The following is a 24,604-nucleotide window of genomic DNA, read 5'->3' as shown; positions in this document are numbered from 1 at the left end:
AAATTTTAAAATATTAATATTTTACCAAATAACTACAATTTCATATGTCTAGATGAAAATAGATATAAAATTAATTTTTAAAATATTATTTTATTATTAATATATCTTTCACTAATATTTTTACTTTTATTAGTTGAATTGTGAGACCCTAGAAAATCAGCACTGCAAATCCCTGTCACATCACCATTAATACACGCCACATCACTGCTCAGGGAAATTAAAAACCCACTTTGCACCGCATGCAAGTCTGCCATGTGTCATTTTAGAACCTTAGGAAATCTGTAGTGGGAAACAGGTGGCAGTAAGTGAGTGCATGACCGTTTGACGTGGGGGGGGGGGAGAAAATGATTTCTCTGAAAACACTTCCTCTCACTCTCTGCATTCACCCACTTCCTCACGAAAACTCAACCCTTCATCTTCTCCAACTTCTCTCTAGAACTCCCAATTTCTCTCTATTGTAAATCTCACACCTCTTCTCCGATCACGTTACAGCACCGTAGGCACGTTCGTTGAGCTGGGAGCTATCCACTGGACCGAACAGTTTCAAGAACCGAAACTGGTAAGCCTTTCTCCAGTAGCTCGTCCTTAGGTTTTCTGGAAAACCAAGTTTCTTTGGTTGCATGCAAAAGAGTAGTCTAAAGGATTTCATGTTTCTGTGGATTAGATTGTTTAAGAAGAGTCAAGAAGCATTGAGAGTAGAATACCGTTAGCTGGACGAACCAAAAATCTTGTGTTAGGACGTTTCCTTCATTGATCCGGGTAAGGGAAGCTTATAAGTTTAATTCATACTGCTTGATTTTTTGTGATCTGAGTTGCATGTATGTAAAGTCTGATGTTTGAGCTGTTATGAACGGTTACTGATATCTGATATGATTTCTGATGTTGGTTTAATCTGTCATGAACAAATACTGCTTGTATGTATTACATATGTTGTTTTTGGTTTTGATTAAATGCATGTTGATCTGATCATGTATAAATGGAGTATGGTGATTGTATAGTTGGAATGATTCAAATGTTGAAATCTGTATGATGATGATGTTTAAGGTGAATTAAATCTGGAATGAAAGTTATAAAGTTATAAATTGGAAATCTGGAAAATTTTGCTAAGGTTGAGAAATCTGAAATTTCATTCTTTCCCACTGATAAATGACGTTCGTCCCTGTACGGTCTTAAACCGTTCGGCATTTCAGTAAAGTAACTTAGATTGGGATTCTTTCATTTGGAAGGAATTCTGCTCATGAACGAGCGTCCCAAATTGAATGTCTGAGCGTTCGTCTAGCTCAGCAATATTTAAATATTTAAAACTTTATGAATAAGTAACGCTCGGTCTTATACCGAGGCGTTCGTCCTAATTAGCGTTCGGCCTTATGTTGAACGTTCGTCTTTGATAGCGCTCGTCCTTATGTCGAGCGTTCGTTTTTCATAAGCGTTCGGCCTTATGTCGAGCGTTCGTCATTCGTAGCGTTCGGCCTTATGTCGAGCGTCCGTTCTCAATAAGCGCTCGGTCTTATCACGAGCGTCCGTTCTGAATCTCGCTAGGTCTCTTACCTCGCGTTCGTACTGAGTGAATATTCAATTGATAAAATAGCGTTCGTTCAAAGTATTTAAATATTCATTTTTCTTTGCGTTCGTTCCATTCCTGGAATTGGATTCATATGTAAATCTCTTGAAAAATAATTCTAAGTGTTCTTGACCCTCCTTTGTACATTAAATCTGGTTCAAGTTTCTATCATGATTATTTTCTAAGTACCAGTACACTTCAAGTAGAGTCAGTTCATTTAACAGAATCCACAGAAATTACGTTCGTTCTAAGTATTTTTCCTGAGTATCCAGTGAAGTTATTTGGACGTTCGTCCTGAGTGTTCAGTGGACTGTACGTTCGTTCTGTTATTCTCTTACAGTTAAAGATGAAATTGATGTTACATCATATTGAATTACAGTGTGAACACTATATGGATTGAATCTATGATTATGGATATTGGATGAGCGTTCCAGGGAGGAACGTCTCTTATATGATTGAATATTGAATTGGTAAAGTATGACTGTGGTTAGTTAATGCTGGCTTGGTCCATCCTGATATTCCGTGATGCTCATCTTCACGTAGAAGGGGGTAGTCATGTGTGGGAATGGCAGGAGGTCTTTCGTATCCCTCACTTAGCAGGGGCGAAGGATTAACCTCAAGTGGAAGCTGATTAGGTATATCCCGGCTACTACACCACTTGGGTGCAAGGACGCCTATAACTACATGGTTCATACAGTCCGGACGGTCTGTCTTATATATCTTTCTATGTTAAATTACATGATTAAGTTACTTGATGTATGTGTGAATCGAATTACGAACTGTATGTGTGTTGTATTAATTAAACAGTATAAGCTTACCCTTGCGTTTTCCATTTGTGTTGTCTACTGTCCATGTGCTTTCGTCTTGTCAAAATGCAATGATCATCCGTTGTGGATGTGAGCAGATGGTGATGCATCCCTTGAAGTCATGCTGGAAGAAGAAAATTTGGAGGATGCAAATCTGGTGGAAGTTGAAGTTAAAGCCGAGCCTTAGAGCGCTCGTTAGTTTAGTACAGTATATATATAGTAGCTCATTTTGGGACGTTCGGTTATCATCTTGTAAAACCGTTCGTTATTAGTGCTCGTTATTTTGAGCTGTAATTTGTAACTCTGGAACCTTAAGTTGTTCTGCTTTATTTTCTCTGCACTTGGATACGCTCGTTATTTGTACACCAGCCGTTAGACTTTGAACCTTGGTTTCCTGTTAATATTAAGACTGTTTACTGTTCACTGTTAATTGTAATTAATTCTGAATTATGGTATTACTATATTTTGGGATGTTACATGAATTTTTTTTTTAAAAAACACACATAAAATTTGCAGATAATAAACACGGATTAAAAATTACACTTATATTTGGTTCATCAAGAAACATGTAATTAAATATTAATACTCATTATCCACAATATTCATTAAAAATATCTATAAAATATCTTTTACATAGTTTACTTGAAAATATTTGTGAAGACGAATAATTTTGTCATTTTCAAGTGATATTAGAGAGATTGATATCTTTAACTAGTAAACAATAAGCCTATATAAAATATCAAAACATAATTTTTAAAACATTGAAACAATAGATTTATGAAATTTTATATTTTATGTATTATTCGTTTTATCCATTTTTTGTGCAATATATAACTTAAGTCTTCTTAAATTTCTAACCATGCAAACTAAAGCATAAAAGGGCACCAGGTGCGAAAGTGGTAGCCGCGAAAGTGGAATCTAACCCAATGAAATTCCTTTGTCACTTTCCTCTGGGAATCTTGGTTTATCAACACACAAGCATCTTGAACCACCACAATTAAATTAATTAATTATCTAACCTTGATTAATCAGCCCTAAAGCATCTTAATTAAACTAACATCAGGTAGAAAACCAAGCAAGGGACAAGGGACCAGAGACAAAACAGGATCATGAACAATCCACTGAACCTAACTTCGAACCTCTTCTTCTTCATCTTCAACTTGACCATCCTATACGCAGCCTACACATTCTCCACATTCCAACCAAAGCAAACGAATCTCATATTCTACGTCCATGATCACTTCACCGGCGACCACTCCACGGCGATTACGGTAGCCGGAAAGACTGGAGCGGTCTCCAACATCCTAAACTTTGGCACTGTGGCGATCGTTGATGACCCAGTTACAGAAGGACCGAACATCGATTCAAGACTGATTGGTAGAGCTCAGGGTATGTACATAAATTCGCAACTTGATGGGAAAGGCTTGTACATGGTTTTCTCTGTGATCTTCAGCAGTGGGGAATTCAAAGGTAGCAGCTTGGAGATTCAGGGATCTGATATCTTCACAATGAAGGAAAGAGAGTTCGGAGTTGTGTCTGGCACTGGTTATTTCAGGTTTGTGAAAGGATACGGGATTATGGAAACTGAGTTCATGGATATAGCTACTCTTAGGGCCACTCTTAAACTCAATGTAACACTCAAACATTACTGAGAAAACTCACTGTTATGGTTTCTAGAATTTCATTTCTATCAACAAATCCTTTTATTTACAATAAGATATATTAACATTTAGCAACTTTTTCTTTAACAACTTTTTCATTATAGATTATGTGTCAATATTAATAACAAACTACTGCAATCATATAAACGCGGTTGTAAAAAAGTTATAAAAAAATTATTAAAAAAACATTTTTCAAGATATATACCTGTCATACACAAATATTCTAAAAAAATCTAAAATTTATCTAAGTCTCTGTATAAGTATTCTAAAATTAAATATATAAATAAATATAGTTATAAAAATATATAATTTTATTTATTAAAAATAATATTTGCATATTGATGTTATACAATTTCTTCTCGTTGTGTATTTTCTCTTTATCGTTCCAATTTCATGGGATAGCTGAGTGTGTTTTATATATATATATATATATATATATATATATATATATATATATATATATATATTTTTTTTTTTTTTTTCACATGTTGGGTTTTTTTTTTCTTAAACTAAATATTTAGATACGTTAAAATTTTCCACACCAATTTTTTCAGAATTTAAAGATATTTGGATGAGTTGAAAAATTATAAGTACAGGATTTTGATTTTGTTTTCCTTCTCGGTTAAGTACTTGGAATTTCTTGTGCTCCAACTTTGGACCATCACCCCATGTTTAACAAATGCTGTTTTTTTTTATAATTAATTTGAATAAATTATTCTAGTTTTTTTTTTTAATCTTTACCTACTGTTACTTAATACGATTAGGGTTCCTATATCACTATAGGTAGAAATAATCATGATTTTTAGGTTCGAAGATCAATTTTATCAACATACAAAAATCTAAATCAAAATTTTAATGACACTTCTTTTTAATCATGATATAATGAAAAGACTTTTAACATGTTATTGACATCGTCGTTAACAAAATATTTTTTAATAATATAATATTTTACAATTGAATTATATATATACACTTGAAATACGTTATAATTAAATTATCTGAATAAAGAAAACATGTGTGTTTTTAAATTGTTATTGTTTGCAGATAAGTGTTAAAAAATAATGTTTCCTTCATTTTGGATGACACATAAATAAATAATTAACGTTTTTTAATATTCTTAATATTTTTTGACGATTATATAACTTTTTATAAGTCTTATTTGATAACATATCGGATATGTTTATATTGTTTGGTTAAATGTGTGTGTGTGTGTGTGTATATATATATATATATATTAAACTTTTTATTAATATTAAAAAATATAAGAAAATATCACTTTATATGAATGAGAGATCAAATATTTTAGAATAATTTTAACATATTTTTATAATTATATAATTGTTTTTTCATTTAATATTCCTTTCTGGATTAAATTCTTTTTTTCTTGCTTTATATACTTTTTTCATTTTCTAGATTGATGTTTCATTTTTCTCTGACTAGATCATTTATTTGCTCAGACCACGAAGAGACGGTAAAATAAAATCCATCTTAAATAAGTTTTTGTCTTTCTCTGATCTTTAGATGTTGCTATATAATTTTTTTGGAAGCTTTTGAGCTCAGTATATAGTTTATGAAGCAGACTCACTGGACTAAGTTTTATTTGTATTTGTTCCAATTTCTTGAATATATATTTTTTTTGGATTTTTAGGATGCAAGTAAGATTCAAGCTAACTAAATACAGCATGTAATGGTGTGTCAAGTTTGTGAATGAGACTTGTTTCGAGGAAATTAAAACTTCTCTAACTTTGCAGATATTTTTTTTTAAAATTATCCAAAGAGCATAAAATTTGAGATAATAAGAGTTAACTTATCCATGAAAATATTTCATTTTGGTGATGATGATGATTATGAACAAAGAGAATCTGATTTTCAATTTTCATTTTTGAATTTGATTGTTCCGTCTATAAAGTTTTTTTTGCAATCTTTTATTTACCGTGAATATCATTATTACTATTATTTGGATGGTTTAGAAAATGAGATATTGTAATAAATTGTTGGTTTTAATTACTTTTGTTTATATTTTTTTAAATTAATATGTTTATGTATATAACTTTAAATAAATTTAAGAAATATATGAATAATAAGTTCTCTATTTTGTGTGTTGAAAATTTTCAATATTCAAAAGTAAATGATTTCATTTAATGACATATGACAAGTTAATTAGGAATTTTCTTGATTTAATTATGAGTGTTTGATATTTTTAGATAAAGTTTATAAATATGAAGTAAGTTTAAGCTTTTTTAAAAATGCTTTATGTCTATTTATGTCCTATTTATGAAAAATCTTTGAAGCACATTTAAGTTTTGCATTCAATTTTTTTCTCTTTTAATAAGTTGTGATATGATAAATTATTGATTAGTTTTGAAATATTAGAATTCATAATTACTTGTAACACGAAATTATTTGAAATTCTTGTATTTATTTTCCTTTTCTTGCTATTTTTTACAATTTTGCATTGTTTGCTCAGCCGAAAAAATAATTTTGACTTGAAAAACAAAACATCCAAGATAGTTTTTTTTTCTTCTAAATTTTTTTCACTTAAATAATTAACTATCACTTAAGCTAAAATTATTTCCCTGTTTAAAAAATATAAATAACTAAAATAAAATTATTTTGTTTAATTGATATATAGATTGAAAAATGTACTTATATATATATATAATTATTTTAGAGTTATATAACTATAATACCAAAAATAAATATACATATTATAAGATATAGTATTACACTCTTTCAAAAGAATAATAAAGTTTTTCAAAACTGGATGATTCTAAACTAACACTACTACTTTCGTCTTGCATTGAATTAATTGTTATTTTCTCGTATGTTCATACCATGGAAATAATTATTGTAAACAAAAAAAAACGCATAAACTTGATTAATGAAGAAGAAGACATGTTATTAATAAATGATTGACTATTAACTTGTTACAATTTTCATAATTGATTAATTAATTACGCATATAATTCATTAATTACTAATATTTAACTACTTATATTAACTATTGATAATCCTTGAATTATATTATGTTATAAATAAGACTTTTCTTTTAAAGAATAAAACACATAAATTAGTCTTAATTATTTACTGTGTTCTCTTCTTTTTTTTCTTCTTAAAGAAATTCCTATCTTCTCTCGGTAATTGTTTTTAAAATTTACTCTTTAAATAATTTTTTAAAATTAAAATAACTATTTTATAATTTTATCATTTCTATAAACATTTTTTAAACTTAATACTTTTTATTATAAAACTACCTAAAATAATAAAACTATTCACAGTAAAAAAATGATTTATATTTAATTTCATAATTATAATAATAACAATAATAATAAATTTTTTATTTTTTATCATCATATAAAAAGTAAAGATAGTTGCGTGTGTCTTCGCTAACATTTATTAAAAAAGGAAGATGAGTTAAAAATTAGGAAAATGTTATTTGGACAACAAAAGTTTGACACAATTTTGACAACGGCGACGTGGCAGCTGTGCATTGGCTCAGTGAATTGAAAACAAACCAGAAAAAACCCAAAATACCCCTCAACCCGGTTCACTGAGCCAATGCACAGCTGCCACATCGCCGTTGTCAAAATTGTGTCAAACTTTTGTTGTCCAAATAACATTTTCCTAAAAATAATATAAAAGTCGAAACTGATGTGATAACTTTGTAATATAAAAAGGTTTCGTCACTCCAATGTACGTTGTTTCTATTTAAAGTTAAAACCTAAAATAAAAAATAAAAAAGAAGAGATAAAAGTGGGGGTGTGATTCACCACGCACATTAGATAACATAAGATAACATAACCGGTTACCGCCTCCTTCTCCAATGACCAATACTGCCAGTGCTCACCCCACCTTCTGTTTCGCAAAACACAGACTGTGAGAGAGAGTTATGGAAATTGGACAATGAGAATGTATGTATGTGGATGAGGTTTTAACAAATCATAATAATGCTGACCCATGAGCTAAGCCAAATATCACTCTCACGTGACCACTCTCATTCATTTCATTATATATAAAACTTATATCGTCTCTTGCACAGCATTCATCCTAAATTCTAGCAGCTTACTCCATTTAGGTACACTTTCTCTTTCAATCTCAGATCTCCTTTCATCATTTCCTTCCATTATCACTTCACCAATCTCATCATATTTCTCTCTTCGCTGTTCCCCATTCTGCTTCAATTTCATTTCTCTCTTCGTTCTTTCTTTCCCCAATTTCAAAACCGACAGCATGCACATGACGATATCATCTTGTTTTTAATGTTTTTGTCTAATTATGTGGAATCGGAATTTCGGATCTGGCGAGTTGCAGTAATTACGTTGGATCAGCATTATATTTTATACTTTTTTTTTATTCAAACTTAATGCCTAACGTCACGTCCATCTTGTCAGGGTAGCTGTTTGGTGGTGGTTCAAGACTCGGTTAGGCTTTCAGTCTCATTTACTCACTCCTTTGACAAATTTGGTTCTTCGTTAATCTGTTTCCTTTTCTTGTAAGTTAGGAATTTAATGATGCATTGTTGCGTTTCCTTTTCTGAGGTTATATTAGAGTTAGGAACGAGTGTTGTTTTTCTTCGTAAGCTCAGTGGTTTCTTTTCTTGCTTTTGAAGTTTAAGAGGTTTCACATACTGGTTTGTTTGCTCTATTCCTTTGCCGTGCGTGTGTTTGATGATAATTCATGACATGCATGACACGTGGAATTTTGCGCATCACGAATCTGGTTGATCTGCTTATTATGTTTTGTTAATCAGTCCTGTGATCCTAGAGCTGTTATATAGTATAACTATTAGGCTGAAGTGTCAGTAAGTTATTCGAGGGTTGTGGTTATTTTTAATCGATATATCTTAAATAATTTATCTGTCTTTCTGCTTAAAATTAAATAGTTGATTGATACTGAATCCTGGAGAGAGATTTCGATATCTATAGGTGATTTTGAGGGAATTTTACATGTCAAATATTGGTTTATATTGTACCTAGCTTCTTCTGCAATATAATGCATTAGTGTATGTTATCAGATCCATCTGTTTCTTCGTCATGGCCGCTGGACAACTATTCTCGCGTACTACACAAGCTTTGTTTTACAACTACAAGCAACTTCCCATCCAACGGATGCTTGACTTTGACTTTCTTTGTGGTGTGCATCATCAATTTTATCATTTTAATTCCTTATTACAATTCGAGACTTACAGTAGCAAATTGTGGAGCTACATTAATGTGTTTTTTTTATTAATGAAAGTTCCAATTATTTTATTGGCAGGTAGAGAAACACCATCAGTTGCTGGAATTATTAATCCTGGTTCGGAGGGATTTCAAAAACTCTTTTTTGGTCAGGAGGAAATTGCAATCCCAGTTCATGCTGAGTATGTGTTTCATGATTCACAAATTGTCTCTTTTTGGCTTAAAATTTGGACTTGGTGAACCAAACATGGTTAAGAGTTTTCTTTTCCTCCCTTCATTTTTGTGGTCTCTTTACTGCTTGGACATGCCGCTGGAATACCAAGTAACCTGTAATGAAAGGAAATTCTCGTTTCTGTAAGTTTATGTTTGACTTATTTTTCAGTATTGAAGCAGCTTGTGCTGCACACCCTACTGCTGATGTGTTCATCAATTTTGCATCGTTTAGAAGGTTGGTATTCATGGCTGTTCTTTTTGAGTCCAGGACTATCTTATTGCATGGTATCACGATAATAGTTTGATATACTTGCAGTGCGGCTGCATCATCCATGTCTGCTTTAAAGCAGCCGACAATTAGAGTTATTGCTATTATTGCTGAAGGCGTCCCTGAGTCAGACACTAAGCAATTGATAGCGTATGCCCGGGCAAACAATAAGGTGAGAGAAGAAATGGAAATCAAATTAAATAAGAAAACTTCGTAGCTAAATAGAATAGGTTGGAAATACTAATTTTAGTGATGATGTTGTGCTAGGTTGTTATTGGTCCAGCCACTGTCGGAGGAATTCAAGCTGGTAGTTTTAAGATAGGTGACACTGCTGGAACAATTGAGAACATAATTCAGTGCAAGCTCTACCGGCCTGGATCTGTTGGATTTGTTTCTAAATCTGTATGTAGATTTTTTATTTTCCAGTTCATGGCATAGTGTTGTTCCATCTCACTTTTCTCTTGTTAAGGATATGATATTATATCTAGTACTACTTTGAAAGGAGGAGATGCTTTTCTATCAATGTATTCGTGAGCATAGTCTTGTAGATTTCAGAGTGGAAATTATGGTTGTGGAGTGATGAATCAATTAATATTGAAGTGCAGTTCTGCATAACAGTGAAAATTGGTAGTAGTAAACCTGTTTGATAGGATTCTGTAACATCACTACGACCCCCTTTCTGTTGTTAAGTAATAGCACCGGCTAGTACAGCTAAAATGATGTGCTAGCATTTTGATAGTAAAATTACTGTTATCCAATGTTTGATTACCAAACAGCTAAGAAATTTGGAATTTGAGCTCTATTTCTTTTGGCGTTGTCTTATTATGTATACACCAATGGTTGAGAGAAGAAAAAACTATTGAATTGCAGGGTGGGATGTCAAATGAATTATACAACACTATTGCCCGTGTGACTGATGGAATTTATGAAGGTACTGCCAGGGTGTATGTTGCTGTATTTCTTTAACGATAGTTTTGAATTATATTTTTAATCTTTTGTCTTGCTTCAGGCATTGCCATTGGCGGAGATGTTTTCCCAGGTTCCACACTCTCTGACCATGTTTTGCGGTTTAACAACATACCACAGGTAAAATTTCATTTTCATCTTGGTTACCGTACATAACATCTGAAACTCATAAAGAACTGTGAAGAATTTGGAGCCTATAATTTTCCTGTGAATGATCAGTCTGTATTTACATCAAACCGTAGGTTAAAATGATAGTAGTACTTGGTGAGCTTGGTGGGCGAGATGAGTATTCTCTGGTGGAAGCCCTAAAACAAGGGAAAGTGACAAAGCCAGTCGTTGCCTGGGTTAGCGGAACCTGTGCAAGACTCTTCAAATCTGAAGTACAATTTGGTCATGCTGTATGTCACTGGCTCGTTATTTTTGACTAATTCTCAGTTCTATTTATAACATGGGAGGCAAATTCCTGATGTCCATTGGCAAATTTATAAATTAGGGAGCAAAAAGTGGCAGTGACATGGAGTCTGCTCAAGCAAAGAATCAGGCACTAAAAGACGCTGGAGCTGTTGTTCCCACTTCATATGAGGCTTTTGAAGCTGCAATAAAGGAAACATATGACAAACTGGTTAGTTTATCTTGAAAATTTTATCTTCATAACTGTTTTTTTCCTTGTTCCATCTCCCATAAGGAGCAATGCTTTAAAGAAGTTGTCAGTTTTCTAGATTAGCCTGACTATCGTGGTTGGTTTTTCTTTTGCTAGGTTGGAGAAGGGAAGATCGCACCTATTAAAGAGTTTACTCCTCCACCAATTCCTGAGGACCTTAACATTGCAATTAAGAGTGGAAAAGTACGTTCTCCAACTCACATTATTTCCACCATCTCTGATGACAGAGGTATGTTGGGATCCATCAAGTTTGTCAATTGTAACATGGAAATGAGGTGTCCCAAGGATACATTTGATAGCTAAATCAAACTTCTCTTCCATTATTTTCCAAAGGTGAGGAGCCCTGCTATGCTGGTGTACCCATGTCTACCATTATTGAAAATGGTTATGGTGTGGGGGATGTTATCTCTCTTTTGTGGTTCAAACGTAGCCTTCCCCGTTACTGTACTCAATTTATTGAGGTATACTATTCACATTCCAGTTTGCTGAGCTTTCATAAAATCTAGTTCTCCCTTTCTTTTTATGCGTTGTCTACCTTAGGCATGTGAAACTGTCTATGCTCATGCTCTTTTTTAAGACTATTATTGCACTATTCGCATTTCATATAGGTATTGGTTTTTGAGTAAAATATTGATATCATCTTCTAGCTTATATTTTTCTGATGCTTTACATTGGTGATATCAGATATGTATCATGCTGTGTGCTGACCACGGTCCTTGTGTCTCTGGTGCTCACAATTCTATAGTAACAGCAAGGGCTGGAAAAGACCTTGTCTCCTGTCTTGTATCGGGTAAATACTGGCCTCTAGTCTTTCTACTGCCGAAGTATGTTTGTTATCTGAGTAACCGTGTCTGTGCACTAATATTTCCTTTCAATCGTCTCTAATATTTTTCATTTGGCATTCTTGGTTTATAACAGGCTTGCTTACAATTGGTCCTCGATTTGGGGGTGCCATTGATGATGCTGCTCGGTATTTCAAGGATGCTTATGACAGGGTATGATTAATAGGCTTTTCCCGTGAAGCTAGCTATCCATTTATTGTTTTAACATGCCATACCGCACATTTTCTTGTTACAGAATCTTACACCTTATGAATTTGTTGAAAGTATGAAGAAGAAGGGCATCCGTGTTCCTGGAATAGGGCACAGGTAGTGTGTTCATTTACTATTTTTTTCTATTTGGTTTTGTTTCTACGAAGATCTAAATGTAAATTTTGGTTTTGTTCTATAAACTAGAATCAAGAATAGGGATAACAAAGATAAGAGAGTCGAGCTGCTACAAAAGTTTGCACGCACACATTTTCCATCTGTGAAATACATGGAGTATGCTGTTGAAGTTGAAAACTACACCCTCACCAAGGCAAATAATCTAGTTTTAAACGTCGATGGTGCAATTGGGTCGCTTTTCTTGGATCTCCTAGCTGGTAGCGGAATGTTCACCAAACAAGAGGTTGACGAAATTGTGGGAATTGGCTATCTGAATGGGCTTTTTGTTTTGGCACGCTCCATTGGTCTGATAGGGTGAGTTTCGTTTTGATTGTCTTTATTTGTCAGAAAGAGCTTCATTTTTATCGTATTTATCTGTCAGTAAGAGCGTTTATTATTTCTTTTTTCTAGTAAATAAGAGATATCATTTTTGGGTATACACACACAAATTTCAACCATTCCCACTGTCAAAACTCGTAATTTCATTGGATTTTGACATCTAAAGTTTGTGTTACAGATACAGCATTCAAGACTTAAAATTAATTCATTTTTATTAATTCATCTTTTCAGGCATACCTTTGACCAAAAGAGATTGAAACAGCCACTCTACCGCCATCCATGGGAAGATGTTCTGTACACAAAATGAGGGGTTCTGTATTGCTGAAAGAACTTTGCTATGCTTCAGATAAGCTGTTTTTCGGGAAATCATGCATCAATGCTGGAATGATTTTGTTTTTTAGTTGTTAGACTAGTGTACGGGGGGCTTATTGGTATCTAGCTGTTTATAAGTTGTATTAAAAATTAATTTAAGAAATAACTTAGTTAAATTAAAATTATTCTTCTTGCTCTTGATGAAGATGGTCTCTATTCTACCATGGCTCCAAACAAAATTGGTCACCAAGTCCTTGTGCATTCGTGCATCACTCTGCTATTTTGTTAAAAATTCTGGTAATCGTAATCTTGTGTGTTTATTTATGCTAATAACGACTCTAAGTAGAACATGAAAAGATGCCCCAATTATTTTTACTTCAACATTTGTTTGGTCCAATAAATGTAGTTGAAGAAAATAAACAAACAGTATTTCAAAAGCCTGGCTTTGAATTTTAGTCTTAAGCTCTAAATCTTACACTGATGCAGGTCAAAAACTATTTTAATTAGTACACTGTTAATCTTAATAATTTATTTCAATCACATAAATTTTTCTATTTTCTATTTTACACCAAAGCAAACTTTCAAACGTTGTTGAAAAGTAACTTTAACTTTATCTTTATTCTATATATTTATTTTTGATTGGTCAAATGATATATTTCACTTTTCTTTTTCTTTCATGTATTTTATTTTCGTATTACAATGAACACTTGCAAAATTTGAAATAATGATTCTTATATTTCCCCTCCTCCGTGGGATAGGATAGCCTGATTCTTCTATATTCTTTCTATTTTTCAAGCCTCCTAAAGTTGTCTGTATGCACTTATTTATATTCAAGAAACCAATTGTCTAAGAATTTAATCATACAGTATTAAGAAGATAATAAAGTTATAAGGATTTTCATACAGAAATATTTTTTACTATTACAAATTCTAATAAAATGTCATACAATTTTTCATATTTTTAATTCTTAATTCTTCAATTATGATCTAATTAATGTTTTTTATTTTAAATTTTTATTTTTATCTTCATCAAATTAATTTTATTTACGTGTAACATTTAAAATGATTACTTACCCATCTATTGTCACATACTAACAATAGAAAAATACTAATTTGAAGTTCTTACAAGTTCAAAAATTTAAAGAATTTCTCCAATAACTAAAATAAAATAGAAGAGAAAAAAAAGGAGTTGTAAAGCAACTCATACAAGAATAATTAAAATTATAAAGTAATATATAAGAATATAAATTCAATAATAAGAAACAAAATTCTTGGCCACTCTTACAAAAGTTACAGTAAACCATTCAATTGGAAAAACAAAGAGTTAGTTTTTCCTATCTTGATTTTGGAAAGTAAATACAGAATATATCTGATTTAGACTGTTTAAGGCAAAAAAGTGGTGATTTACTTTTAGGAACGCTCTGATAATACTTAACTAGTTCAGTGACGGCTATATATTTTTAATATCTTAAAAAGATTTATACTTTTATTTTACTAACACAACTGAAAATAAATAAATAATATAAAAATAGAGTCTTAACTTAGAAAAAATAGTTTTTGTCTTTTAATTTTTTTATGTTATCATAATATGTGTATTGCATGGTTGAAGTATACTTACACTTATTAAATTATATTTAATATATTAAAAATATCAAATGTACGTTATTATTTTTATGGACACTGAGAAACAGATTAAATTATAAGGTGTCAGTCCAATGAACATACCCAAAAATGTATAAAGAAAAATATCTTGTTGCTTGCTCATTTGAGGTCTCATTTCATTTTACTTTATGATGAGTAATCACAAATTTTGCTAACAAGGAAAAAACAGGTAAGAAATGTGTCCAGTATTGTGTCTGAACCAAATTAAAACAAGTGGAGTCCTCCTGAAGAGAAAAAATAGCATGCTCCATGGAATAAAAAAAAAGCGCTGGTGTGAGAATGAACCAATAAGAATGAAGCGACTCAAAAGTTTTTAAACCAAAAAGACAGAGTACGTTAGGAGCATAAAGCACACCCATAGGAGAGAGTTGATACACGTGTGTCCTGGATTGGTCTAACACTAAGAACTCGAAAGGAGAACGGGCTGTTACTGCCACGCGCGGGATTGCGAGTGGGATTTTTTGGTCTACTTTTATGATGTAATAATAATGAATAACTTTCTTTTGGTCCAAATAGCTGGATTCAGATATTAACGATGAGATAGAGAATGGAAAGAGAAAGAGTTGAAGTAAGAGTAAGCAAAGGCAAAGGAGAAGGAAAAAAAGGAAAAAAAAAAGTAGTAAGAGTGAAGAATATAGGTAGAGATAATAGAGATAGAGAAAGGAAGAGTTTGTTTTTTTTGTTTTGATGTTGTATTGACTCTGTTGAGAGATAAGACTTTGAACTTGAATTGAAAATTTATTGCAATCTGTGTCTAATCAATTTATTTATGAGCTATATGTGTTGGTAGCTTCTAGAGAAAAGGGAGGTGAATGTTGTTGTTGCGGTTGCTTGTTGTTAGTGGATAAAATAAACATATCTGAAGAGGACGATAGCAATAGCGTGTGTTTGTGTTTGTGATTGCGATTGTGATTGTGATTGTTGTTGCAATGGGAACTCCACCACCGGATGAACTCGTGAAGAAGATCCAACAGTTAGAAGAAGGACACGCGCACTTGAAGCAAGAAATGTCAAAGCTCAAACTCTCCGATGTGAGGCATGGACATCGCCAGAGGTCGCACTCCGTCTCTCCGCAGCGTTCCAGATTGGGCGCTCCGCCGAGGAGGCGGACTGATGCGCCGGCAGCTGCGTGGAAGAGAGGTTCGTGTTCCTTCAAACAATCCTCGCCGCTGCAGAGAGAGAGCCGCGGCGGCGGCGATCCTCAAATTCACGGCGGCGGCGGAGGAGGTGGAGGAGAAGGAGAAGGAGAAGGTGCTACTCCGCGCCGTGGCCCTTCCGCCGTGAATTTCACTGAACGGCAGTATCTTAATATTTTGCAGTCAATGGGACAGTCTGTTCATATATTGGATCTTAACTGTCGCATAATATACTGGTCAGTCTTTGTCTCAATGCGTATCGCGTTTTTTTATTTGTTTTGCTATTAAATTCTGTGTAATTTTTCTATTCTGTAACGGTGATAGTTAACGAAGATGTGGAATATATGAATGTATTGACTTTTATAGCAACTTTCTCATTTAACCTTTTCAAAATGAAATGCACGAGTTAATTTTAGTGCATGAGAGAAAGTCGGATGATTTTCCTTTTCTGTGAATACTTAGGGAAAAGCTTCTTACTATAAATACTTGTGATTAGTTCTTTGCTGGAAAATGGATGTGCTGGCTGTGTTTTAATGTTTGATATATATTGTTTACTGTTGAGCATGTGATGTTGTATGGTGCTGATTGCGTTAATTCGGGGAACCTATATTAAGACCTTGTTTTGAGAAAACAAAAATGTGGTTGGGGAAAATTTTGCAGGAACCGTAGTGCGGAAAATCTGTATGGTTATACTGCAGAGGAAGCTTTAGGGCGGGATGGGATTGAGCTGCTTGTAGACCCTAGGGATTTGGGCATGGCCAATGATACAGTTAACCGTGTAATGATGGGAGAGAACTGGACGGGGCAATTTCCGGTCAAGAATAAGATGGGAGAGAAGTTCATAGCTGTAGCGACTAATACACCTTTCTATGATGATGATGGAAGCTTAGTTGGGATAATTTGTGTCTCTTGTGATTCACGGCCTTTTCTTGAAATGAAAGTTCCGATGTCTGGTGTAAGGAACACTGAGTTAGATTTGGACTCAGGCGGAACTCGATCTAGAAGTAGCATTACGAATAAACTTGGCATTGATACTCAGCAGCCACTTCAAGTTGCTCTTGCGTCGAAAATTTCAAATTTGGTTTGTGACATAACTTTTTTGATTCTGTAATTTTAGTATACAGTGGTGTGCCTCGACTCTTGACATCTTTAATCATTAAACAGGCATCAAAGGTGAGTAACAAAGTAAAGTCAAGGATCTGGACGGGAGAAAATAATGTGGATCGTGAAGTTGGAAGTGGTGAAAGTCATCATTCTGAGCATAGTTTGTCGGAATCTGTTCTTTCGGACCAGAGAGAGGATGCTAATTCCAGTGGAGCTAGCACCCCCAGAGGTGAGGTGGCACCGTCCCATTTTGGTGTGCTTTCTCACGGCGAAGAAAAGTCCCAGGGAAAATCTTCGAGAGGGTCTGGTGACGAGAGTGAAGGAAAATCTATTCACAAAATCATACCTGCTAAGGCTGAAGCCTGGATTCAAAGGAAAACATTATCATGGCCATGGAGAACAAAGGACCGAGAAGGTTCAGATGGATCAGAGGGAACCAATGTTCGAGTTACTGGGCCCTGGAGACAGAATGATCGAGAAAATGAATCAGTTAATCAGAAGATTCTGTCTTCTAGCTTGAAGCAAGAAAGCCAGGGAGGTGAAAGTAATCGCCCTAATAACAGTGAAGTTTCAGGATCCTGGTCCTCCTTTAATGTTAACAGCACAAGCAGTGCCAGCAGCTGTGGGAGTGCTGGCAGTTGTGCTGTCAATAATAAAGTGGATGTGGACACTGATTGCTTGGATTATGAAATTTTGTGGGAGGACCTGACAATTGGAGAACAAATTGGGCAAGGTGAGACACTCTTAACTAGTGGGGCAAACTTGAGAACATAATCTTTTGAAAACATCTATGCCTTAAGAGAAAAATTTACTCTATGTTTGAAATTCTGTTCGTTTCTTTCTAGAGCTCTCATAATTTATTATGCCTATGCTTGCAAACCCAAATATCAAGTTAACAATGGTTATTATGCCTTCTATGCTATACCCGTGACTTCATTTCCTATTCACATAACCGTTTCCTTTTCCAAATTGCAGGTTCTTGTGGAACTGTATATCATGCTCTGTGGTATGGATCAGTATGTTCTTTTCTCTTGCTGCGATTTCTGATTTTAATTTCTTCCATTATAGAGGATATTTTCCAAGAAATTTACTCTAGCTTAGGTTTCTTTAATGCATTCTTTTCCTTGCCTTTTTGGGGCGTAAGCTTATATATTGGTGCAACTGGAAACTAATAGCATTTAGTATACCGATGTCCTTTATTGTGCTAGTTCAACATTCTTGAGTTAAGGCATCATAGAATTTCTGGTTGTCCTGCGAAAAGAGGATGGCAATTCTAAGCCAGACAACGTTAGAACGTGCCTGTTATAGTTTTATAAGCTGACTGAAATTCTGATGTCAACTTATATTTGGAATTTTGCAGGATGTTGCCGTTAAAGTTTTCTCAAAGCAAGAATATTCAGATGATGTGATATTGTCCTTCAGACAAGAGGTATGCTTTCCTGTAGCCTAATTTTCTTATTAGTGAGGAAGTGACAAAGGTTCAGAAAAACAACTATTGTTGCCAATGTAATTAGGAGAGGAAAATCGGCTAAAACAAAACAGTTTTCCTTACTTTGATGTTTGCTCAATTATTGCACAATTGGGAGGGAAATGTCATACTTGTTGCTTTCACCTTTTTAATACCATGATTTTATGAGAACAAATCTACCTGCATGTTGGGCATCATTGGTCTCTATTAAGTGAACTTGATTCATTTGTAAAGCATGCGTTGGGCTTCTTAATCACTTTTGGTTATTTTATATAAGGATTAATAGGCATCGTTGTGACTTTGCTAAGCTTGTGAAAGGGATCCATGTTTATACGTACATGGCTTAGGTGAATGATGGCCTACATTGTTATTCTGTTTTGTTTTTGGTTGCAGGGGGTGGGGTGAGGTGTTACATTATTTACCTTAGAGTGGATATAATTAGCCAAATGCAGTGAAAAACCACACATTTAGCGTAAAAGATAAACATCATCTGCATTGTGGAGTGCATGCAAATTGCCAAATACAGTATAAAGCCACACATTTAACGTAAAAAATAGTGTATGATTTGTAGCATGACTGGTTGAGTAAAATTCAGTCTCATTATCTCTTAATCTCCTCTAACGATAAAGGAGTTTAGGAGGGGACAACCTATACTGAGAGTACTGAGTTCTAGTGTGGGATTTATACAGCCTTTGGCTCCAATTGAAATGGCTAGCTTTTGTGATCTAGCTCTTCCATGATTCGTATCAATTGATATCAGATCTTTTCGCGACAGTGTCTCAGTTATGAAGAAGCAGTGGGTGGTGCACTGCCGTGCATTCGCTTTGGCTAGTAAAAGGGCTAGTGTGTACATCCAGCCCGTATGAACTCAAGGGTTTCTAGAGTGCGGGTTTTATAAGGCTTTGGGCTCTACACCTACAACAGCTAGCTTTTGTGATGTGGTTTCCCATTTGTGACTGGATGACTTTTTTTTTCTCTTCATTAGTTGTCCTTCAAGTTCAATACTGTTTGGTTACTCTGCATCTTGTTATTAGCCACATCTTTCTTCCTTAAATACGATAAACTGCTTATATTGATTTAATATGACCCATATATATTCTATTCCTTTAATTATCCGACTTTATACTCCAATTTACCATGGTAATATGGGTGCACACTTACACAGCCTAGATTGCATTATATTTTCAAGATTGACAATTTCCCATAATATGTTTAAAATAATCGGAAAGAATTTGGATCGGTGCAGAAACTATTAGTTATTGAGTGCCGTGGCTATTAGGATCGCTAGGGATTTGATATAATGTACTTTCTAGAATTTAACTAATATGGAGCTGTGCCTTGTTCTTCCACTTGATTATTTTACCGTATTGATCACTTTTTTCGTCTAAACCTCACGAGTCCTTGGCAGACCCCTGCAATATCTTGTCTTACATCGATTTGACAACATTTTTCTCGTATGAAGGTGTCTGTAATGAAAAGACTTCGACACCCAAATATTCTTCTCTTTATGGGGGCCGTGACTTCACCTCAACGTCTCTGCATCGTGACAGAGTTTCTCCCACGGTTTGCTGACTTTTCTTTTGACCCATTTGTATTAAGAGCATGTGATTGTACTTTACTATGCTATGTATCACGAAGTACTTAGCTGGGTTAATCATTGCTGTGTTCATTTGTATTTTATTACTTCAGTGGAAGCTTGTGCCGCTTGTTACACAGAAACACTTCTAAACTTGACTGGAGACGGCGAGTTCATATGGCCTTGGATATTGTGAGTATTTAATAATAGAACTATAGATCGTATGGTGTTTAACTCTTTTCCTTCCAAATAAGGTCATTGTTATGATGCTATTTATTTGGTATACTAGTGGATCATTCACTTTGTTTCCCTTTCCTTTTGGCATTATTAATTTATTTCGGATTTTACTCCTGGAGCATAACGTAATTCTGACTTTGCTCGTATAAATATAAATTCCATTAGTATTTTAGAAAGCATCTCTCGCATTGTTTGAAGCTTGTTGTATGCTTACAACATATTCTTTCTACAGGCACGGGGCGTAAATTATCTTCATCATTCTAACCCACCTATCATCCACAGAGATCTGAAGTCTTCAAATCTTCTAGTTGATAAGAACTGGACTGTGAAGGTCAGCCACTTTTCAGTTTTCTATTTATTCTACGATGTTGGTTTGGAAGCTTGTCCTTGATTGCTTAAAGGTTCTAACACTGTCTGTGGTACTACAAATATCTTGATGACGTTTTAACTGAACAGGTTGGTGATTTTGGTCTTTCACGAGTTAAGCACGAAACATATCTCACAACTAAGACTGGCAGGGGCACGGTACACTCTTTTTCTTTAGTGGGACATAATATTTCTTATATTTTTGCAATTGTCCCCTTTATATTTTTCAATGCTAAAGAGTCTCAAAACATCTCACTGATCCTAGCATTTTTTTTGCTTTATAGCCCCAATGGATGGCACCCGAAGTTCTTCGTAATGAACCCTCCGATGAGAAGTATGTCCTATCTGTGCTTTCATTTACACTTTCTCTCCACTGATGTTTCTAAACAAATTTCAGACTTTGAATATCTGTTTTTGCTGCTTCTTGGGAACATCAGATCTGACGTTTACAGCTTTGGAGTGATACTATGGGAAATTGCAACTGAAAAGATACCTTGGGATAATCTCAACTCAATGCAGGTATTTCTTTCATGAGTACATGAACCTTCGAAAATATATACGCACGAAGCTTAAATTGGTAGTAAAGCTTATCTAATCGAATTGCAAAGTTTGGCTTTATCGTTGGTCAAGCCTTTGCTTTTTTTGAAGTTATTTGTTATTCCAGTGCTTTCAAACTTGGAAGTGAACTATTATACCATTAAGGGTGAAAGTTGGGTGTTTAAATTGTCTTTGGCTGCAGCTTATTTAGTTTTTGAATTACGCTTATTCTATGTTATTAAAGATCATGGTGACTGGAGATTATTATATCATAATGTTTTCCCAGTTCAATATGAAGATTTTCTTTTATGAACTATGGAATATGGATCACTGTGGGTGCATATATGAACAACTTTTCCTCTAGGAATCTTGCAGGTGATTGGCGCTGTAGGATTCATGAATCAACGGCTGGAAATTCCAAAAAATGTCGATCCACGGTGGGCTTCTATAATTGAGAGCTGCTGGCACACGTAAGCGTTCTAATCTCTGTAAAACTTTTGTACGCCAATCCCAACCCTCCAAATGCCTTGAATACCCAGCATGAAAGTTATCACCCAAAGGAATATAGAAGTTGCTTTACTTGTGCTCCAATAGTTGGCTAGCTTACCTAAACAATCTTCGTATTTTCTTGCTGTTTCATCAAACTGGAAGAAGTATTTTGCCCTTTTATTTATTCAACATTTTAATGTAGCCCATTTTACATTTTCGGACTGTAGTGAATAAGAAATTCTTAGTTTCTTAGTTGACCTTGGTTTGTTGCGTTTGCTCCTCAACTTTTTTTTTTTCATGTAAATCCTAGATCCCTTATATTTTCTACCTTCTTTTGGTAGTTTTACTTACGAATGTTGAAGCCATATAAGTGGAGTTAGCAAACGTTTTTCCAACTTACAAATTTGTCTGTTCCTACCAGCGATCCAGCATGCCGGCCAACGTTCCCGGAACTGCTTGAAAGGCTTAGAGAGCTGCAAAAACAGTATGCCATCCAGTTCCAGGCAACACGATCCGCCAGCAAGGAAAGCACCCAAAAGGAGTCGTAGAAAAGCTTGGAGCCATTTTTTTCTGATGGTTAATGATTTTTTTTGCATATATTTTACCAAAGCTGCTGGAGTAGATGAGTTAGTACAAACAAACAACTGGTCTTGGAACTTTGTAGCATAGCTGATCTGAGTCCTTCATCAACATTTGCCAAGTTATTTTGAAGAAGGTGATAAAGAAACGTGGGGATTGCCAAACTTTTGATAGTGATTGGGTCAGTCATCTTATTTTTCTCTTGTGGCATCTTTTAAGTTTCATCAATTGATTGGTGGTTTTGGATGTTTGGAGTCTTGTCAATTGGATCGATTACCACCCACGTTGTACTTTTCTATGCAAATGTTTGCGCCACTATTTCAAAGTTGTACAGAAGGTGGAGAAAAGAAGGGGAAAAGAAATCATTTGACTACATAGATTTTAGAATCACAAAGTCAGTGTGCTTCAATGTTTTACTTAATGTTGGATCTCTATCATTATCCACTCGAACCAAAAAGTTCAGTTTAGCACATCAGACAGCCTTTTAAAGGAATCATTTAAAATTTGATTGGCTGTATAGGCAATAATTCCTATATTAGACACTAAATATCATCGAATGAGTATAGGCAATAATTCCTATATTAGACACCAATTTTCAATTGCTTCTGCTTCTATTGGCCGTCCCTTTTTGTGAATATTAACCGAATTGTAAAATGCTGATTTCCTAAGCGATATAACGATCAAAATATTTGTTTTTCTCAAGATTAGATGTAATGGTAGATGGAGGTATGATTAGATTGCTATTACGATTTGAATTTCTTACGACTCTGCATCCTTGGCGATGGTAATGTTTTATTTCCTTAATAAATGGCATAAAAGAATGAAATTTGTTTTGAGAAAAAACATGAAATTATAAAGAAAAACATTCTAACAATTCTCATTTCGTTACTGTAACTTTAAAGATCGAATTCTTTTTTTAAAAAAAAATTGAATCCCATAATTTATTTACAAGTATTTGTATCAGAAATCAAACTAAATGATTATATATAACGGAGAAGTTTGAATTAAGTAATTTATACTTAACTGTTTACAGTAATATAGAGAAAATATATTATATACTGATAATATAAAATAATTATTTAAAAACAAACAAATATGCATGGTAAGTATGTTAGTTTTGACATTAAAAGTTATACTATATCATTTTTTTTGTGTTGTTCCACTTTCTTTTAGTTTCAACAAGTAATTCCAATGTGGCAAAATTCAAACAATGTTTGGATTCCATTAGTAACTTCAGTTATGACATATGTTAGATTATGTATGTTGATTTCAATTGGATGCTTATACGAAGTTAGCATATCATCAATTCAAAAAGTAATTTTAAGAGTCATAAAATAATTTTATATAATTAATACAATTATCATACTCAATTCACGCATGGGACTTGAGCAGAGTTTTCTTATGTAGTTTCCTAACAAGCTCAAAAAAGTTAGACTTTGATGGAGTCATTTAAATTCTTTTTCCATGACACCAATGTTTTTTCTTTTCAATTAAAATCAATGGAAGTAGTTTTGAATTGATATAAACCACAATTATTTGTATTAATATCAACCAGATTTGTTTTCCGTTATTGGTGATAAATTTTTTGTCGGTTTTTTTATTTTCTATATTTTTGTATATATGTTGACTAAATTGAGATTGGTTAAAGGGCTACACCTCCAACCTCTCATTACATCTCCATAAATTCCACTTTAACCTTAATTATTATTATTTTTAATAATTATATTTTAAAAATTATTAAGATATAAACGTATATTAAATACTATTAAAATTTTAAATTATTATTAAATTTTAACTTTGAAAATAAAATTTTAAAAATTTATGAATTGAATTTCAAAATTCGTAATGATATGAAATTTTTGGAAGTGTAGGATAAGAGGTTAGAGTTGCAGAACAAAACATCCTTGGTCAAAACAATATAGTCAAGTTAGATTTAATGTTTTTTCATTTGACATAAGAAAAAAAACACATGACAAACTCTTAACAAAAGTAACTCTAAAAACATTGATTGAGAAAATGAATACTGCAGTTATGAAAAAAAAAAAGAAAAAAGAAACTATGAAACAAATCAATTAAAAAATAGTCCTGCTAATATTAACAGAAAAAAAGAAGATAAACTTATTTTACAATATTAAATAATAATATTATTTTCATAAATTAAAAAAAAAATCTCTATCCAAAAGAATATATTTTGTCAAAAAATATTCCAAATTCTTTATAAAAACTAATTAACTTACGAGAATTTCACATTATAAATAACCTCTTTGAATATTTGGTCTTTG

At 33.5% G+C, this 24,604-nt stretch overlaps 2 protein-coding genes and 1 pseudogene across 7 annotated transcripts; all 3 read left to right on the top strand.

Moving 5' to 3' along the window:
- Nucleotides 1–3,234: 3,234 nt before the first annotated feature.
- LOC148207061 (dirigent protein 11 pseudogene) lies at nt 3,235–4,107 on the top strand (annotated as a pseudogene).
- A 3,740-nt stretch (nt 4,108–7,847) lies between these two features.
- On the top strand, nt 7,848–13,374 carry LOC148207060 (ATP-citrate synthase beta chain protein 1-like). 4 transcript variants are annotated; one of them, XM_088105437.1, is made up of 18 exons: nt 7,848–8,103; nt 8,420–8,449; nt 9,043–9,161; nt 9,285–9,387; nt 9,588–9,653; nt 9,735–9,858; nt 9,954–10,088; nt 10,557–10,617; nt 10,696–10,772; nt 10,895–11,050; nt 11,146–11,274; nt 11,410–11,542; nt 11,647–11,774; nt 11,998–12,103; nt 12,232–12,308; nt 12,391–12,461; nt 12,549–12,833; nt 13,089–13,374. In XM_088105437.1, exons 3-18 carry the CDS (start codon nt 9,062–9,064, stop codon nt 13,162–13,164), a joined length of 1,827 nt encoding a protein of 608 aa, XP_087961563.1. In that variant the 5' UTR covers nt 7,848–8,103; nt 8,420–8,449; nt 9,043–9,061; the 3' UTR covers nt 13,165–13,374. The 4 variants fall into 4 exon arrangements, with proteins under 4 accessions (XP_087961563.1, XP_087961562.1, XP_087961561.1 ...); XM_088105436.1 differs by having other exon boundaries at nt 8,420–8,520; XM_088105435.1 differs by lacking the exon at nt 7,848–8,103 and adding an exon at nt 8,174–8,338 and having other exon boundaries at nt 8,420–8,520.
- Nucleotides 13,375–15,111: 1,737 nt separating this feature from the next.
- On the top strand, nt 15,112–23,084 carry LOC124845872 (uncharacterized). Of its 3 annotated transcripts, none has more exons than XR_015783926.1 (13): nt 15,112–16,202; nt 16,627–17,047; nt 17,131–17,803; nt 18,046–18,086; nt 18,431–18,499; nt 20,001–20,101; nt 20,228–20,306; nt 20,584–20,682; nt 20,808–20,876; nt 21,002–21,051; nt 21,155–21,236; nt 21,619–21,724; nt 22,165–22,220. XR_015783926.1 is itself a non-coding variant. In XM_047323060.2 (13 exons), the coding sequence occupies exons 1-13, from the start codon at nt 15,760–15,762 to the stop codon at nt 22,289–22,291; spliced, it is 2,349 nt and encodes a 782-aa protein (XP_047179016.1). In that variant the 5' UTR covers nt 15,117–15,759; the 3' UTR covers nt 22,292–23,084. The 3 variants fall into 3 exon arrangements, 2 of the variants coding, with proteins under 2 accessions (XP_047179017.1, XP_047179016.1); XM_047323060.2 differs by having other exon boundaries at nt 15,117–16,202; nt 21,630–21,724; nt 22,165–23,084; XM_047323061.2 differs by lacking the exons at nt 21,619–21,724; nt 22,165–22,220 and having other exon boundaries at nt 21,115–21,236.
- The last annotated feature ends 1,520 nt before the right edge of the window (nt 23,085–24,604 follow it).

The sequence above is a fragment of the Vigna umbellata genome, chromosome 1 (assembly GCF_029865625.1).
Source record: "Vigna umbellata cultivar VRB3 chromosome 1, Vumbellata_1.0, whole genome shotgun sequence".
Taxonomy (NCBI): Eukaryota; Viridiplantae; Streptophyta; class Magnoliopsida; order Fabales; family Fabaceae; genus Vigna; species Vigna umbellata.
Note: the sequence above shows the minus strand (reverse complement) of the source record. Positions and strands in the feature narration are given on the sequence as shown.

Bases quoted from the DNA above. Each gene is read 5' to 3' on its own strand.
- LOC148207060 (XM_088105435.1), top strand. From the start codon at position 8,288: ATGTTTTTGTCTAATTATGTGGAATCGGAATTTCGGATCTGGCGAGTT. The intron at 8,339-8,419 runs GTAATTACGTTG...CCATCTTGTCAG, and splicing joins TTCGGATCTGGCGAGTTGCA to GGTAGCTGTTTGGTGGTGGT. The intron at 11,051-11,145 runs GTATGTCACTGG...TTTATAAATTAG, and splicing joins AAGTACAATTTGGTCATGCT to GGAGCAAAAAGTGGCAGTGA.
- LOC124845872 (XM_047323060.2), top strand. From the start codon at position 15,760: ATGGGAACTCCACCACCGGATGAACTCGTGAAGAAGATCCAACAGTTA. The intron at 18,500-20,000 runs GTATGCTTTCCT...TCTCGTATGAAG, and splicing joins TATTGTCCTTCAGACAAGAG to GTGTCTGTAATGAAAAGACT. The intron at 20,877-21,001 runs GTACACTCTTTT...TTTGCTTTATAG, and splicing joins CTAAGACTGGCAGGGGCACG to CCCCAATGGATGGCACCCGA.